The sequence below is a fragment of the Lissotriton vulgaris genome, chromosome 1_1, assembly GCF_964263255.1.
Source record: "Lissotriton vulgaris chromosome 1_1, aLisVul1.2, whole genome shotgun sequence".
Classification (NCBI taxonomy): Eukaryota; Metazoa; Chordata; class Amphibia; order Caudata; family Salamandridae; genus Lissotriton; species Lissotriton vulgaris.
This window is the reverse complement of record NC_141685.1, coordinates 1,817,257,958-1,817,271,209: the sequence shown is the minus strand read 5'-3', so window position 1 is coordinate 1,817,271,209 and position 13,252 is coordinate 1,817,257,958. Positions and strand designations below refer to the sequence as shown.

General features: G+C 46.5%; 1 protein-coding gene across 1 annotated transcript in view; it reads left to right on the top strand.

The window, feature by feature from the left end:
* The window catches only part of STAB2 (stabilin 2), an 880,852-nt gene that overhangs the window by 109,398 nt on the left and 758,202 nt on the right, over positions 1 to 13,252 (top strand). Inside the window, exon 9 of the mRNA XM_086919174.1 lies at positions 7,863 to 7,996. Within this exon, the coding sequence (XP_086775300.1) occupies positions 7,863 to 7,996 (134 nt within the window). The remainder of the gene's footprint in view (positions 1 to 7,862; positions 7,997 to 13,252) is intronic.

Here is a 13,252-nt window from a genome sequence, read left to right as displayed (position 1 = left end):
ATATGCATCGGTCTTCTCCACGCTGTGAAGGCGATGCTTCAGTTCTGGAGATGGGTGCTGGAGTCGAGAGGCATCAATCGATGTGCCGGAATCTGCCATGCAGTCGAGGAGAAGCATCGATCTGACCAAGCTGCAACGGCTGTGATTTATTGTTCGATGCATCGATTTCTGGAGGCAGAGCGCTGGTTCTGATCCAATGTGCAGATTTTACTCTTGCAACCTGGTCAATGCACCAGTTATGGTACACACAGACAAGAGATGCGTTGAAATCCATGATGCAAGTATCTGGGCCACTTCTAGTGAGCCAGGCATAGGAGCAGGGGTAGAGACTTTGACTTTGAGCCTCAAACAACAGAAGGCAAGCCAAAAGGTCCTTGGAGAGTCCAGCTTTCCTTCAGCAGAGTCAGAGAGCCCCAGGCAGCAGGCCAGCACAAGAGAAAAGCAGGCCTTCCAACTCTGCAGTCCAAAGATGAGTCCTTTAAGCAGCAAGGCAGTCCTTCTGGCAGAGGTTCAGTTCAAGATCCAGAAGCATCTGAATTTAGGGGTCAGATGTCAATTCTATATAAAGTTACCTAAATCAATGAACATATTATAGACCTAACCTGGAGTGATTATGTTTCCACCATTTTTATGATACTCACCTCGCCTACCCAAAACTCACAATTTGCTGTGCTACCTAAACTTTCTGTAAAACTATAGGTTACAGCAAATACAATTTTTTCAAAATCTTACCTCTGGACAAAATCCAACATTTAATTCTGGCAAGTTTATTGACTGGTAACAATGGCAACACCCATAGCGTTTTTGTGAGTTAGCAAGAACTATGAATTGGATAACTCTGCAGGTTGGCAAATATTGATTTAACCACTAAATGCTGTCCGGCACGCAAAAGGAACATGCCCTGCTCACAATAGAAATTAATGAATGCATTTAAGCTGAAGAGCACAACTGGATAAGATTCCCTAAAAATGGTACAAAAATGCCTATAAGATATAAATACATCCCCAGAGGACCTTTTTCCAGAAATGGTGGATGTTATAAGGTGAGGGACAGAAAAATACATCCTTATGCTACAAGGGTACAAGGATGCATTCCAAAATAATACACTTTCCTTTCATTTATGAACAGCCAGTGCTTAGTGAATTCAAACATCCGACAGCTAGTTAGAAAACCAGCAATGCTATTCAGAATTCCTAGAATATGTCTTGTCCAGGTGGATCCCTTGTCTGCTACCTGGAACTCTTTGTTTTCATCATCATATCTCCAAACCAGCAAGAATGCAAACACAATTTAGTTAATTTTACAAATAATGCTTACAGAATTGCTCAGCACTATTAGATAATTACAAGAAAATAGTGCAGCAAAACAATATTAAGAATGAAAATGTACATCATTCAAAGGAATACGATCTGTACATAACCAACAATATTGCACAAGAAGTATTCAAACAAATGGGAAGGCAAAAGCAAATACTCATAGAACATACAACTGCATGGTAGCCAATTGACATATCTACATTAACAACTCAAGAACAGTTTCTCAAGCCTTAGCATAAATATACCACAACAATCTGTTTGACCATTACTGGCAAATATAACTTGTTTGTACTGAGAAGGTAGGTTAAGTTCTGCAATCTTATTATCAGTATCAGGAATCACCGAGCTCTGCTGTTTTCTGAAAATCAGTTTCTTAGTAATCTTGATATCCTACAATACCCACCCTTTTCTCTCCAACAAAACCCCCATTGCCTTTGAAATCAGTGAGAATACAGCTAAAAAGGCAGATTGCACAATTGACAATCTAAGATCTGGACCTATTTTGTGGTACACGTCGGATTAAAACATCAAAGCTCTGGGGCAATAAAAGATCACGTTTTCTAGGGTACCAATGGAAAGTTTACAAATGTAGTGCATTGCATTTTTTCACTCTCAGTGAGATAAAATATATCTTCAACTATATCTTAGCATTGACTACATGCACATAAGTACTTGAGTATAAGAATACAGCTATGTCACTTGACCTATCACCATAACTTTATCAATGAAATTATTCTTTAGAACAGTTTTCTGCCCAGTGGATTGAATGCACATTTTTTGCCAAACAACACACATTAAGTAATATTGAAATTTCTCCAGATACCTCCTATGTTATATGTGCCAGCAAGGCCTTTACTACCGCATAACAAACATGTTAGTTTGTGATACGCTTTTGTTTAAAAATAAGAAAAGCAAAAGACAACATTACACTTTACTCTCCACCACAAGTGATTATAATTTCATTACAACAACGAATTATAACACAAATGGACATGTTTATCAATATAAATGCCTCTTGTCTTTCAACTAGTATTTGTTTCCAAAGAAAGTTGGTAAACCTCACAGTAAGGGCACAGTATTTTGTCCTTCCAGAATCACTCAGAGAAGATATCTAAAATAACTTCACTGTGGCACTCTCAATATTGCACCTTTTTTGGACCCTGACTTTTGAATCCTGTAACTAATAATGTGAGAGGTGTACAATATGATATGGCTGTGGGGTCTTATTTTGGAATACTCTCACAGAGACCATCTTGATTTCAGTCAGTATTGTTTACTTAACCTTAGCTCAACCCTGGTTAGCTGTGACTGCAAGCAGTATCGCTTGGCAAAGGAACTTAGTGTGAAGCATTTTACAGTAGAGGAAACAACAGAATAAGAAAGTCACACGACCACAATATATAAAGATAGAACATATTTTTATGAATTTTCAGCGTCCTTAATATCCAATTTCGACCAGAGGGTTCCAGAGATACAGATTTTAGAAGAAATAAATACAACCGCAAACCAGCATTGGTCAATAAAAACTTTGCAAACTTTGGAAAAGTTTGAAAGAGTTAGCTTGGCAACTGCGACCCAGGTTGGATGACCAAATCCAACCAGGCACAGGTCTAGGGGTCTAGTATGGTTACTTTTGATAGTTATCTGGCCTTCAGAGCATTTTCGAAGCAAGTTTCAATTTTTACAGGACAGCTTGAAGTACCGGGTTTTTAAGAACCCAGCGGTGCCAGGGAACACGCCCGAAGACTTCGAGTCCTTCCTGTTTCAGACTACAGAAACACAGAGTCTTCTTGGTGAAGTCAAAGATCGTATTTATTGGCTGCAACCAGTAACAGATATCCTGGAAGTACAGCACAGTGTATGGTCTCAGGAGACTGCTCAACTTACAAAGCCAGCCTTCTCTTTTTATACAAAATATTATGCTTTAGGCAAACATTCCTTATTTTACAGTTGACCTTTCACATATTTTCACTACAAAGAAAAAGCAGAGTCATGATGACAAGCCCATATTTAAGTTTGTTCAGTCTACAATCAATTACCCGGCAAGGTCCAGTACTTTCATCAGATATCGACGGACCCCCAATAAAAACGGGCATCTCCTCCTTGTAAAGCAAGTCATAAAGAAAGAAACAGGGACAGGTGTGTGTAAGATTAGGCATGGTTTGTGTGTGATGAAAGGTTTATGGTGTGTTGAGCCTTGATACTAATCTCATTCGGCCACTGGGAAAGGAACTGGCCGAACAGGTTTGGCTTCAGGCAGTGGAGTCAGCTTGCCCAGGTCACAGCGGAGTCAGCAAAGGTGTATGTGTCCTTCAGATTGGTTTTTGACCTTAGTCATTGGGCCTATGTGAGGGCAATCACAAAATGGCTTCCGTTCACAAAATGGAACCTGAGGGTTCAGACCGGAAACTCTGATTTCAGGGTGATTCCGTCACTCGAAAGTGACGAAAATGCGTGTAATTAGTATTCTATCCATTTGCGGTCTGCTGATACTAAAATCGTCATGATTCGACGATGTTTATAACACGGGTCCAGAATTTTCAGTACCACAAGCTGCCATTCACATCAAAGGAGTCGTGAGGGATGCAGGCAAAAGTTGCTCAAAGGATGATCTTGGTGCTGTGTGGTCGATGGGGGGTGAAGTGTGGTTGATCCCTTTGTCCACAGGTGGATTCAGGCAACTTTGACCACAGCACTTGGGGTCCCACAATGTCCTGTTTTCGCCACTCGAAATCCAGGGGAGAATGGGCTCACAATCTCATGACACAACGGTCACAGCAAATATACTTGGTGGAGACAGTTGTCCTTTGGGTGTGACAAATCTGGTCACAAATAGCACTCCCCAGTCGGCAGTCATATGTGGAACTATTGGCTAGCTCAAATCTGTCTCTATGTGTAACTGGCGACTGGCAGCGACACATCAAATTCTGTGGCTATCACTATGTCGACGTGGGCACCTTCAGCTCTTGTGTCACTGGAGCTGGTTCCAGTAGATCAGCAAACTCATAGTCCCTGAGCTGGCGAAGGTGGGAAAACCACTTTTCCCTGGTCGAAAACCACAGGCACAGTCCCAGTCTCACTAGCTCAAAGGTGCAGCAGGTGTAGTCCTCTCAAAGGTGCAACCTTTCTTTTAGAAAACTGAAGGCAGCTGGGCAGTCCTTCCTCGGTCCGGTCCTTTATTCTTCTCCAAAATGAACATAGGTCCAAGGGTGCCCTACTTATCCTAGGAAAGTGCCATGAGGGGGCAACACGTTCACTAGCTAGTGGGCTAATGGGTCCCCACCTCTCCTGTGATGTGTGACACCTGGCTATAACGTAGTGCCCTATTCTTGACATTTCCAACATGGCACAATCCTTCCTTTGTCACCAGGAGCAGAGTTGTGGCTACCAATGGGCTCCATAACCATGGGATAACCGGTTTGGGCACAGGTTTTACTTCTTTCGCTCTATCTCCTAATTGTCTGCAAGAACAAAAGGCCTCCTGCCCAGGGATGTTGTCACAAGCGGCCCTTCAAAGGCAGCTTCACCATTTAAGCCTGCCTTTGGGCTAACATCTTAAGTGGCTGTGGGAGGAGGCAAAACCTTGCTCCTTGGCAGCAACCTTTGTTCCTGAGCCTAGGAGTCATTCACACGTCTCCTTAGGTGTTCAGGTATCTAATTGTCAGTGCATTTGTGAGGCCATTGGACTTGCTGGAGTTGCTTAACTTCAATAGTGACTCTAAATCTGCCCTGGCCATCAGGCTGGATTTAATGTCACAATGAATTTGATACTTTACTTGACCCTGTTAGGCAGTCTGATTCAGATGTTAGCTGGGCTAGGGTGCCAACCGGTAACCCCATGTTAGCCAATGCGGCTCGTAACCTTTACATGGCTAAACAACAAGTTAGAAGTGTTGCTGCTAAAACATATTGAAAATAATATGTTCTTCTACCATCCTTCCATAGGGCTGCATAGGCCTTCCTTAGGGGATACTTACATATGTCGCTAAGGAAAGGGGTGGCTTTTCCATTAGGTGTAATAGCAAAGTCGAACAAGCAGTTTCACAACCTGCCCTTTCAATCTGCAGTGGCAGACTCGGGTCCATTTTGTTTCCTTCACATGCTGGGTGGCACAAACAGTGCTGCAGCCCTGAGTGAACACCTTACATGCCCTTGGTACCCTGGGTACCATATATGAAGGAATTATAAATAAGCCGGTCCTTGTCAATTGGGTGAAACATACATTTTTCAATAGGTCAGAACACTGGCACTCTCAAAGTCGAAAACCAGCAGCTAATAGTCCAAATGAGGCTAAAAGTGGGAGGAAATCTGCACAAAACTCTGTTTCCTTGCAAATAATATGAGAATCACTCCAACGAAGCTTTATGAAACCAGTTATTAAAATGTTGACAAAAACTCCCTCTAGATACTGGGTTGTGCAGCACTATTTTAGAAACTATTATTTCTTTCTTCTTACTCCAAAGCATTTCCCTCATTATATCACTTAAAATGTCAATTGGCTTCGTAAAAAACACCAATATGTAAAGTAGCTGTCACCTTTCCCCGTACAATCAGATGTGATCCGCTCCAAAGATGCAAATGAACCTCAATTCTTATAATAATAATCGTAAAGTTTAGAGTCATCACAGTTTCTACCTCACTGACTATGCTCACTCTCGAATAAATAGTACCATCGCGATCCATTTCCCATTCGATTCTCTAAAGTGCTTACGAAATTAGTCTTCTGAGTCAAGAAATACCATTCCCTTTTTCCATTCTATATTTTGCCCATAGCTTTTCCAAACACAGATGATAATGGTTAGCAAAGGTTGACTTTTTTTCAAGGGATTTCTAATAAATAGCCACATATGTAAGTTATATGCTAGGGTTTGATCATCTACCTCACCAATTCTAATTCCACATTTCTCCACATTGTGTTCACAATAACACAATAAACTGTTCTAAAATGAGATTACAGAGTTATGCTGACAACAGACGAGTCTGCTTGGTCACATTTTGGAAATACAAGGCAATGGATATGACATTATGTCAGGGACACTTATTAGAAAGATTAACTTGGGACACACATTGACCTTTATCATGGGCACACCAGGGTTTTTAAGTCCTATTCAGTTATTGACACCAGTCAGAAGTCAGAAGAAACCAAGTGAATTGATACTTCTGATATAAATTTCTAGGTCCCCTTGGCTGAAGTCTGAGCACCCACCGACCCCCTTGAGCTGAATGATTAGAAGTGATTACATGTGCACCACTGTCCTTACTATTAAATCTCACTTGCCGAAACCATTGGCATTTTAAAGACATCTTCCCAGCTGACCTGATGGCTCGGTAGCGTTTTCTGCAGTTACCAGAACAGCAATAAAGTATAAACTCTTGTACTTGTGTCCAGTGAAACCACAGCTCCTCTTTCTGGTTTAACACCAAGCAGTTTCAGGACACTTGGAGGAATTAGCGTAGAAAAGGCCCAGTAATCACTGAACAGTGCTCAGCGTAGCACAAGGTCCTCGGGCACAGAAAGTGCAAAGGCAGGTCTTCTTAATAACAAGCAGTGCACATTGGAAAATGGTTGAGAAAAGTGCTTAATTTGTGCCAGTGGTTACAGCTAGTGGGCACAGGCACTCATTATTGGGGACGGGTATTTATGTTTTATCATCCGATTAGGTGGAATCAAGGCTGGGTACTCATAATATTCAGCAACAGTGGCATTCGGCAGCACTTGTGGGTTCCTAGGAAAACTTTGGGCACCACACTTATTTTAAAAAGACAGCACTGGGCGAGTGTCAGTTCTGCAAATTGAACTACTATGTTCTGCCACTCATGACATCCTCACACTTCCTTTATTGTGATAAAATACAAAGACCGATGCTCAGCAGAAAGCTCTAGTTACTCTAGAATTCCTGATAGTCGAACCATATTTATCAACATTTGTAAATAATCATAGGCAGGGCTTTAAGTGAGATGAAAAAAAGTGGGGGGGGTCTCGCAAATTAGGACTATTGGCTTTGTCAATGGTTGTTAGTTGCATAAGATAAATAAGCAACAACTCTGGCTTGTTGTATTTTATATTGAAAGAGCTTCCACTTAAAGCCCTGGTGACACCATGACAATGTTGCTGCTCCTGAGTTTCAAAAAGAGAAGGGAAATCCAGAGAGAAAATTACTCCTTTCAGAAATTCCCTTCCCCTACAACGCTCCCCTAGCATTATGTCATGCAGTAACTTTTCCACTAATGAGAAATTAGCAGTGTGACCACGCGCACATCTATGTGCCGCTATCACTGCAGTCCGAAAAAAAAAGACCGCCTGTGCAAGGGCACAAAACAGAGCCCGACAGAGACCTGTTTCGAGGCCTTCTTTAAAAAAATGCCAGTGCTCAGACCCGGTGAGACCCGACCCACTTAAAGCCCTGCTCATAGGTATTCCCAACTCTCTCTGACTTGTTTACCTGTTTATTCCATATCATTGAAACACAATTAAAAACAATCACAAAATGTATCTTTCAAAGTCAAAAATATTTTAATGGATGTGTTTATACCTTTGTTTTCTAGTCTCACTGCGAATGCACGAAAGGTTACAATAACTTTGTAGCTGGCCTCGGATGCAGTTTGACGGACGTCTGTGCAACAAACAACCGCTGCAGCAAGAACGCAAATTGCTCCACTGTTTCACCAGGAAAAACTGAGTACGTTTCCTAACGTTCACCTTTTTAATGTTATTTTATTTATTGTGTGGATTTAATTTATGAACGAACGGTTCTACACCCGTGTAGGAAACTATAAACCTTGCTCCCTGTGATAGAATCTTGCTGTGAAAGAAAAAACAAGCTATGTTGTCTTTATTCTGTGCCACCACCTAATACGTTCACGCATTGCCATGAGATGTTGCTGCTGTTCACCATGGTCCGTGCTATCACATTACATGCACCAGGGCGCAGCAGTCTTGAGTGGCCCTGTGAGCGGTATTTATTGGATCTGACATATATCTGCTGTCATTACCCCCTCATGGGTCCTCCCCGTCCCAGTCCTAACAACGTGAGGCAGTCCTGCCTCCACCCAGCCAATCACAACGCTAGTTATTTCTATGCTACATAAGCCCCGCCCACCTACCGCCATGCCTGTTTTTTTTCTGCTCCGACGGCTGTCGGAACGCTGGTGCTCCCGGTTCCGGTCCCTGGATCCAGTTTCCTTTGGTGGCGGTTCCGTGAGTTTTTCGTTTGTGTTTGCATTTAAACTGTTGTTTTATCTTGTAATGCACAGCTCGGCCGCTCCGGTTTTCCGGTCGGCCGGGCTCCTGTTCTGAGGTCAGGTGCGCTCCCCGCTCATGTGCTGGGCTGGGGCGGGGAGTTTTGATGGTGTCCTGGCCTCGGGTCGTTCCGGCGCTGCTGCACTATCGCAGCGTCTGGCCCCCGCGGCCATTCTCTTTTGACCTGTGGCTGTGGGTGGAGACGTCAGGGCTGCCCTCTTTTTATTTCATACTTCAACAAACCTTTGCGTGATTGGTTGATTGGGGGCAGTATTTATTGGAGGTTGCTGGGCACTTCCTTTGTTGTGGTGATTTCCTGTTTGGTTTCTTCTGGGTTTTTTCACCATGAGTGAGGGGTCTTCTTCTCCTGTGCCAGCTAAGGCTGTTTCTAAGCAGCATTATATTCCGGATCTGCAGGAGGACGACGTCTTGCAGATTTCTAGGGCTGATTTGCGAGGCTTGATTGATTCTGCGGTCCAGTCTGCGCTGCTGGAGCCTGCGGCTAAGCGGGCTAAGGATGATGAGGAAGAGCTGGACAATTCCCCTAAGGGAAAGTACATCCAGGGCAAGTTTTTTTCGGACATGCTGGTGCATATTCGTGAGGTGCTTGGGTTTGACCCTAAATCCCTGTCAGAAGAGGGGTTTTACGCACAGTATAGTTCCTCTGTGGTGGATGACCTCCCCTTCCATGATGTCCTGAAGGATATTATCACGAAAGAGTGGCTGGAGGTGGATAAGCAGGGTATTCCGCGATTCCTGGGGAAGCATTATCGCCTGGCGGACTTTGATTCCCAGTTTCCTGCGATTCCAAAGGTTAATTCTCTTTTGTCTTCTATGGCTTCCTCCTCTTCCTCTTTGTCTTCGGAGGAGGCTTCCCTGTCTGATCCGGTGGAGCGTAAGGTGGAATCTGCTCTCAAGCGTTCTTACGCCGCTTCTCACTTTGGGGTGCGTGCTAGCCCTTATGCGGCCTATGCGTCACAGGTCCTGCTCAAGGATTTCGAGAGGCTGTTTGACTGTCTTCAGGATCATGGGGACCCTACTCCTGTGTTGGCTCAAATGGAGGTTTTGGCGCAATTCCTGTCAGATGTCACTTTTGATTCCTTGTGGGCTTTCTCCTCGGCTGCTGGGGCGGCGGTGGCTGGGAGGAGGTCTCTGTGGACAAAGCCGTGGCGTCTTGATGCTGCTCAGAAGTCTTTGGTCCATAAACTGCCTTTTGAGGGTCCTCGTCTCTTTGGGGATGCCTTGAATTCGATGGTGCAGCGCTCTGCGGAGGAGAAGAAGTTGTTGAAGCCTTTTCAGCCTGCTCCTAAGAAGAGGTCTTTTTTCCAGAAGCAGGGGTTTCAGGGGGTGTTGTCCTCTCAGCCCTTTCGTGGTCGGGCCCGTGGTCGGGGGGCCGCGTTCCATTATAAATCCCGGCCTCAGCAGCAACAGCAGCAGCAGCTGCCGCAGCCTCCCTCTGGTGCTGGACAAAAGTGACTATGCCGCTGTGGGGGCTCGTCTCCATTTGTTTCTGGACCATTGGTCGGCTCTGATCTCCGATCAGTGGGTCTTGGATATCATCAGGTGGGGTTACCGGATTCCCTTCCGGGGCCCTCCCCCTCTGGATTGTCTTCTGGTTACCCCGTTGTCAAGAGACCCAGTGCGGAGGTCAGCCGTGTTGTCCGGCGTCCACTTGTTGCTCCAGAAGGGGGCGGTGGTGCCGGTTCCAGTGGAGGAAGTGGGCCTGGGATTTTATTCCCGTCTGTTTCTGGTTCCAAAGCCCGATGGTTCCTTCCGCCCCATATTGAATCTCCGTTCCCTGAACAAGTTGGTGCGGCTGGATCATTTTCGGATGGTCACATTGCAGTCCATCATTCCCCTCATCCAGGAGGGAGATTTTTTGGCTTCCCTGGACTTGGAGGACGCCTATTTTCACGTTCCGGTCCATCCTGCCAGTCAGCGGTTCCTGCGGTTTGTGGTCCAGGGGATGCATTTCCAGTTTCAGGTTCTGCCGTTCGGCCTCTCCACTGCTCCCAGGACTTTTACCAAGGTATTGGCTCCTGCTGTGGGGGTTTTGCAACATCAGGGTTTCTCCGTGTTTCCCTATATTGATGATTGTTTGGTCTCTGCTTCCTCTTTCCCTCAGGCTCTTCTGGCGGTGGAGGCTACGTTGTCCCTGTTCCAGGAGCTGGGGTTCAAGGTGAATTTGGCCAAGTCTCATCTGGTTCCTGTTCAGAGACTTCAGTTCATAGGGGGTCTGTTCGACACCTCTCTGGGGGCGGTGTTTCTCCCTCCTGTTCGGATCTTTTCCTTACAGGCTCTGCTGCGGGATCTGTTGAGTCGTCCCTCTGCCCCGGCTCGTGTTTGGTTGCGGGTCCAGGGGTTGATGGCTGCGACCACTGCTGTGGTTCCTTGGGCTCGCCTCCATCTCAAGCCCTTGGTGACTCATCTGTTGGCTCGGTGGGACCCCTCCCGGGCGGATTACGAGACTCTGATTCCTCTATCTCCTGCTCTGATTCAGGACTTGGACTGGTGGCTTTGCACTCCCAACCTGGAGAAGGGGGTGCGGTTTTGTCTTCCTCCTCCCCTTTTGTTGACGACGGATGCCAGTCTCTGGGGTTGGGGGGCACTTTGGGGTCCTTGGAAGCCAAGGGTCGGTGGTCTCAGGGAGACAGCACCCGTTCCTCGAACTGGCGGGAGTTGGCGGCTGTCTGGGAGGCGGTGCAGTTCTTTCAGGTTCCTCTCCTGGGGGCGAATCTTTTGGTTCGTACCGACAACCAGGTGGCTCGTTGTTACTTGAACCGTCAAGGGGGGACCAGGTGCGCGTCTCTGAACTTGTTGGCCTCCATGATTTGTGCTTGGGCGGAATCTCATCTGTTGGCCTTGAGGGCGGTGTACATTCCGGGACGGTTGAATTTTCATGCGGACGCTTTGAGCCGCGACCTTCCATCTTCTGTTCTGTACCATCTCTCTCTCCCTCTATTCCTGTCCCTTTGCCTTCGGTTCGGGACTCCTTGGATCGATCTTTTTGCGTCCCCTCACAACTCTCTCCTGCCCCGGTTTTGTTCGGAGGTGCTGTGTCCTCAGGCTTGGGCGGTGGATGCTCTTTCGATTCCCTGGCCTTCGGGCCTTCTGTATGCATTCCCTCCCATTCCCCTCCTCCCGAGGGTGCTGCAGAAGATTCGGAGGGAGAATGTTTTGGTCCTGTTGATTGCTCCTTTCTGGCCCCGCCGCATTTGGTTTCCTCTCCTGCTGAAGCTGGCGAAGGGTCGGTTTGTCCGGCTTCCTTTGTGTCCATCTCCTCTTCAGTTTCCACTCCTGTCTCTGCCTTGTCTTCGTTGTTTGCAGCTGACGGCTTGGCTCTTGAGCGGTTGACTTTGGAGTCTTTGGGTTGTTCATCGGTGGTGGCTCGTGACATCCAGTTGTCTCGCCGCCCTTCGACCCTTAAGTGCTATGGCCGCCATTGGGGTTCTTTTGTTTCTTGGTGTTCCTCTCATGGGGTGGATCCTGTACTGGGGGTTCCTACTTCTGTGTTGGAGTTTCTCCGGGATGGTTTTTTGAAAGGCCTTTCCCCTTCCACGTTGTCTGCTCAGTGGGCGGCGGTTCGTGCTTGTCGGGGTCCTGGGGCCTCCTTGGAGGGTGTTGCTCCTTTGGTTAGTCGGCTTCTTCGGAGCTTTCGGCTTCGTCGGCCGGTTTCTCCTGTTCTCATTCCTTCTTGGGATTTGCCTACTGTTTTGCGTGGTCTACAGTTGCCCCCTTTTGAGCCTTTGATGGAGGCAGATTTGTTGTGGCTGTCCGCTAAGGTGGCTTTCCTGTTGGCCATTACTTCCGCTCGCAGGTTGGGTGAGTTGGGTGCCTTGCTCGTTTCGTTTCCCTATTTGCAGTTCCTCTCGGATCGGGTCATTTTGCGGCTTGATCCGGCTTTTCTGCCTAAGGTTTCTTCGAGTTTTCATTTGCAGCAAGAGGTGATTCTTCCTGATTTGCCTGCTGAGGGGGATTCCCTTGTTCCCCCTTCTTTGGATGTTCGCAGGGCTCTCCAGATTTACGTCCAACGTTCCCTAGGGTTCCGGAGTTCTCCTGCCCTGTTTGTCTCCTGTGGGGGTGTGGCTAAAGGGAAGAAGGTTTCCACTTCCACGATCAGTCGGTGGGTCCGTTTGGCGGTCTGTCAATCTTACAAGTCTTTGGATTTGCCTCCTCCGTCTCACGTACAGGGTCGGTCGACGCATTCTGTGTCTGCTTCCACGGGCTGAGGCGGCAGGGGTCTCTATCCAGGAGATTTGTAGGGCGGCCACCTGGCAATCTCATCACACATTTGTGCGACATTATCGGCTTGATGTTTTACATGCCTCTGCTGACAGTTTTTCTGTTGGCGTCTTGAACGCTGTTGTTCATTGATCTTTTATTGATTAAAGTTTTGTATTCTGCATGGATCCCTGGTGTCCTGCGTGTTTTCTTTATTGGTTCTCTGCTTGTGAGTTCCTCACGTTGTTAGGACTGGGACGGGGAGGACCCATGAGGGGGTAATGTCTTCTTACTTACCGGTAATCTTCATTACCCCGATTAGGGTCCTCCCCGTCCCAATCCTCTTCCCTCCCACCCTCCTGCTGTGTTTGTGTCGGAGTCTTGTTGATAACAGGCATGGCGGTAGGTGGGCGGGGCTTATGTAGCATAGAAATAACTAGCGTTGTGATTGGCTGGGTGGAGGCAGGACTGCCTC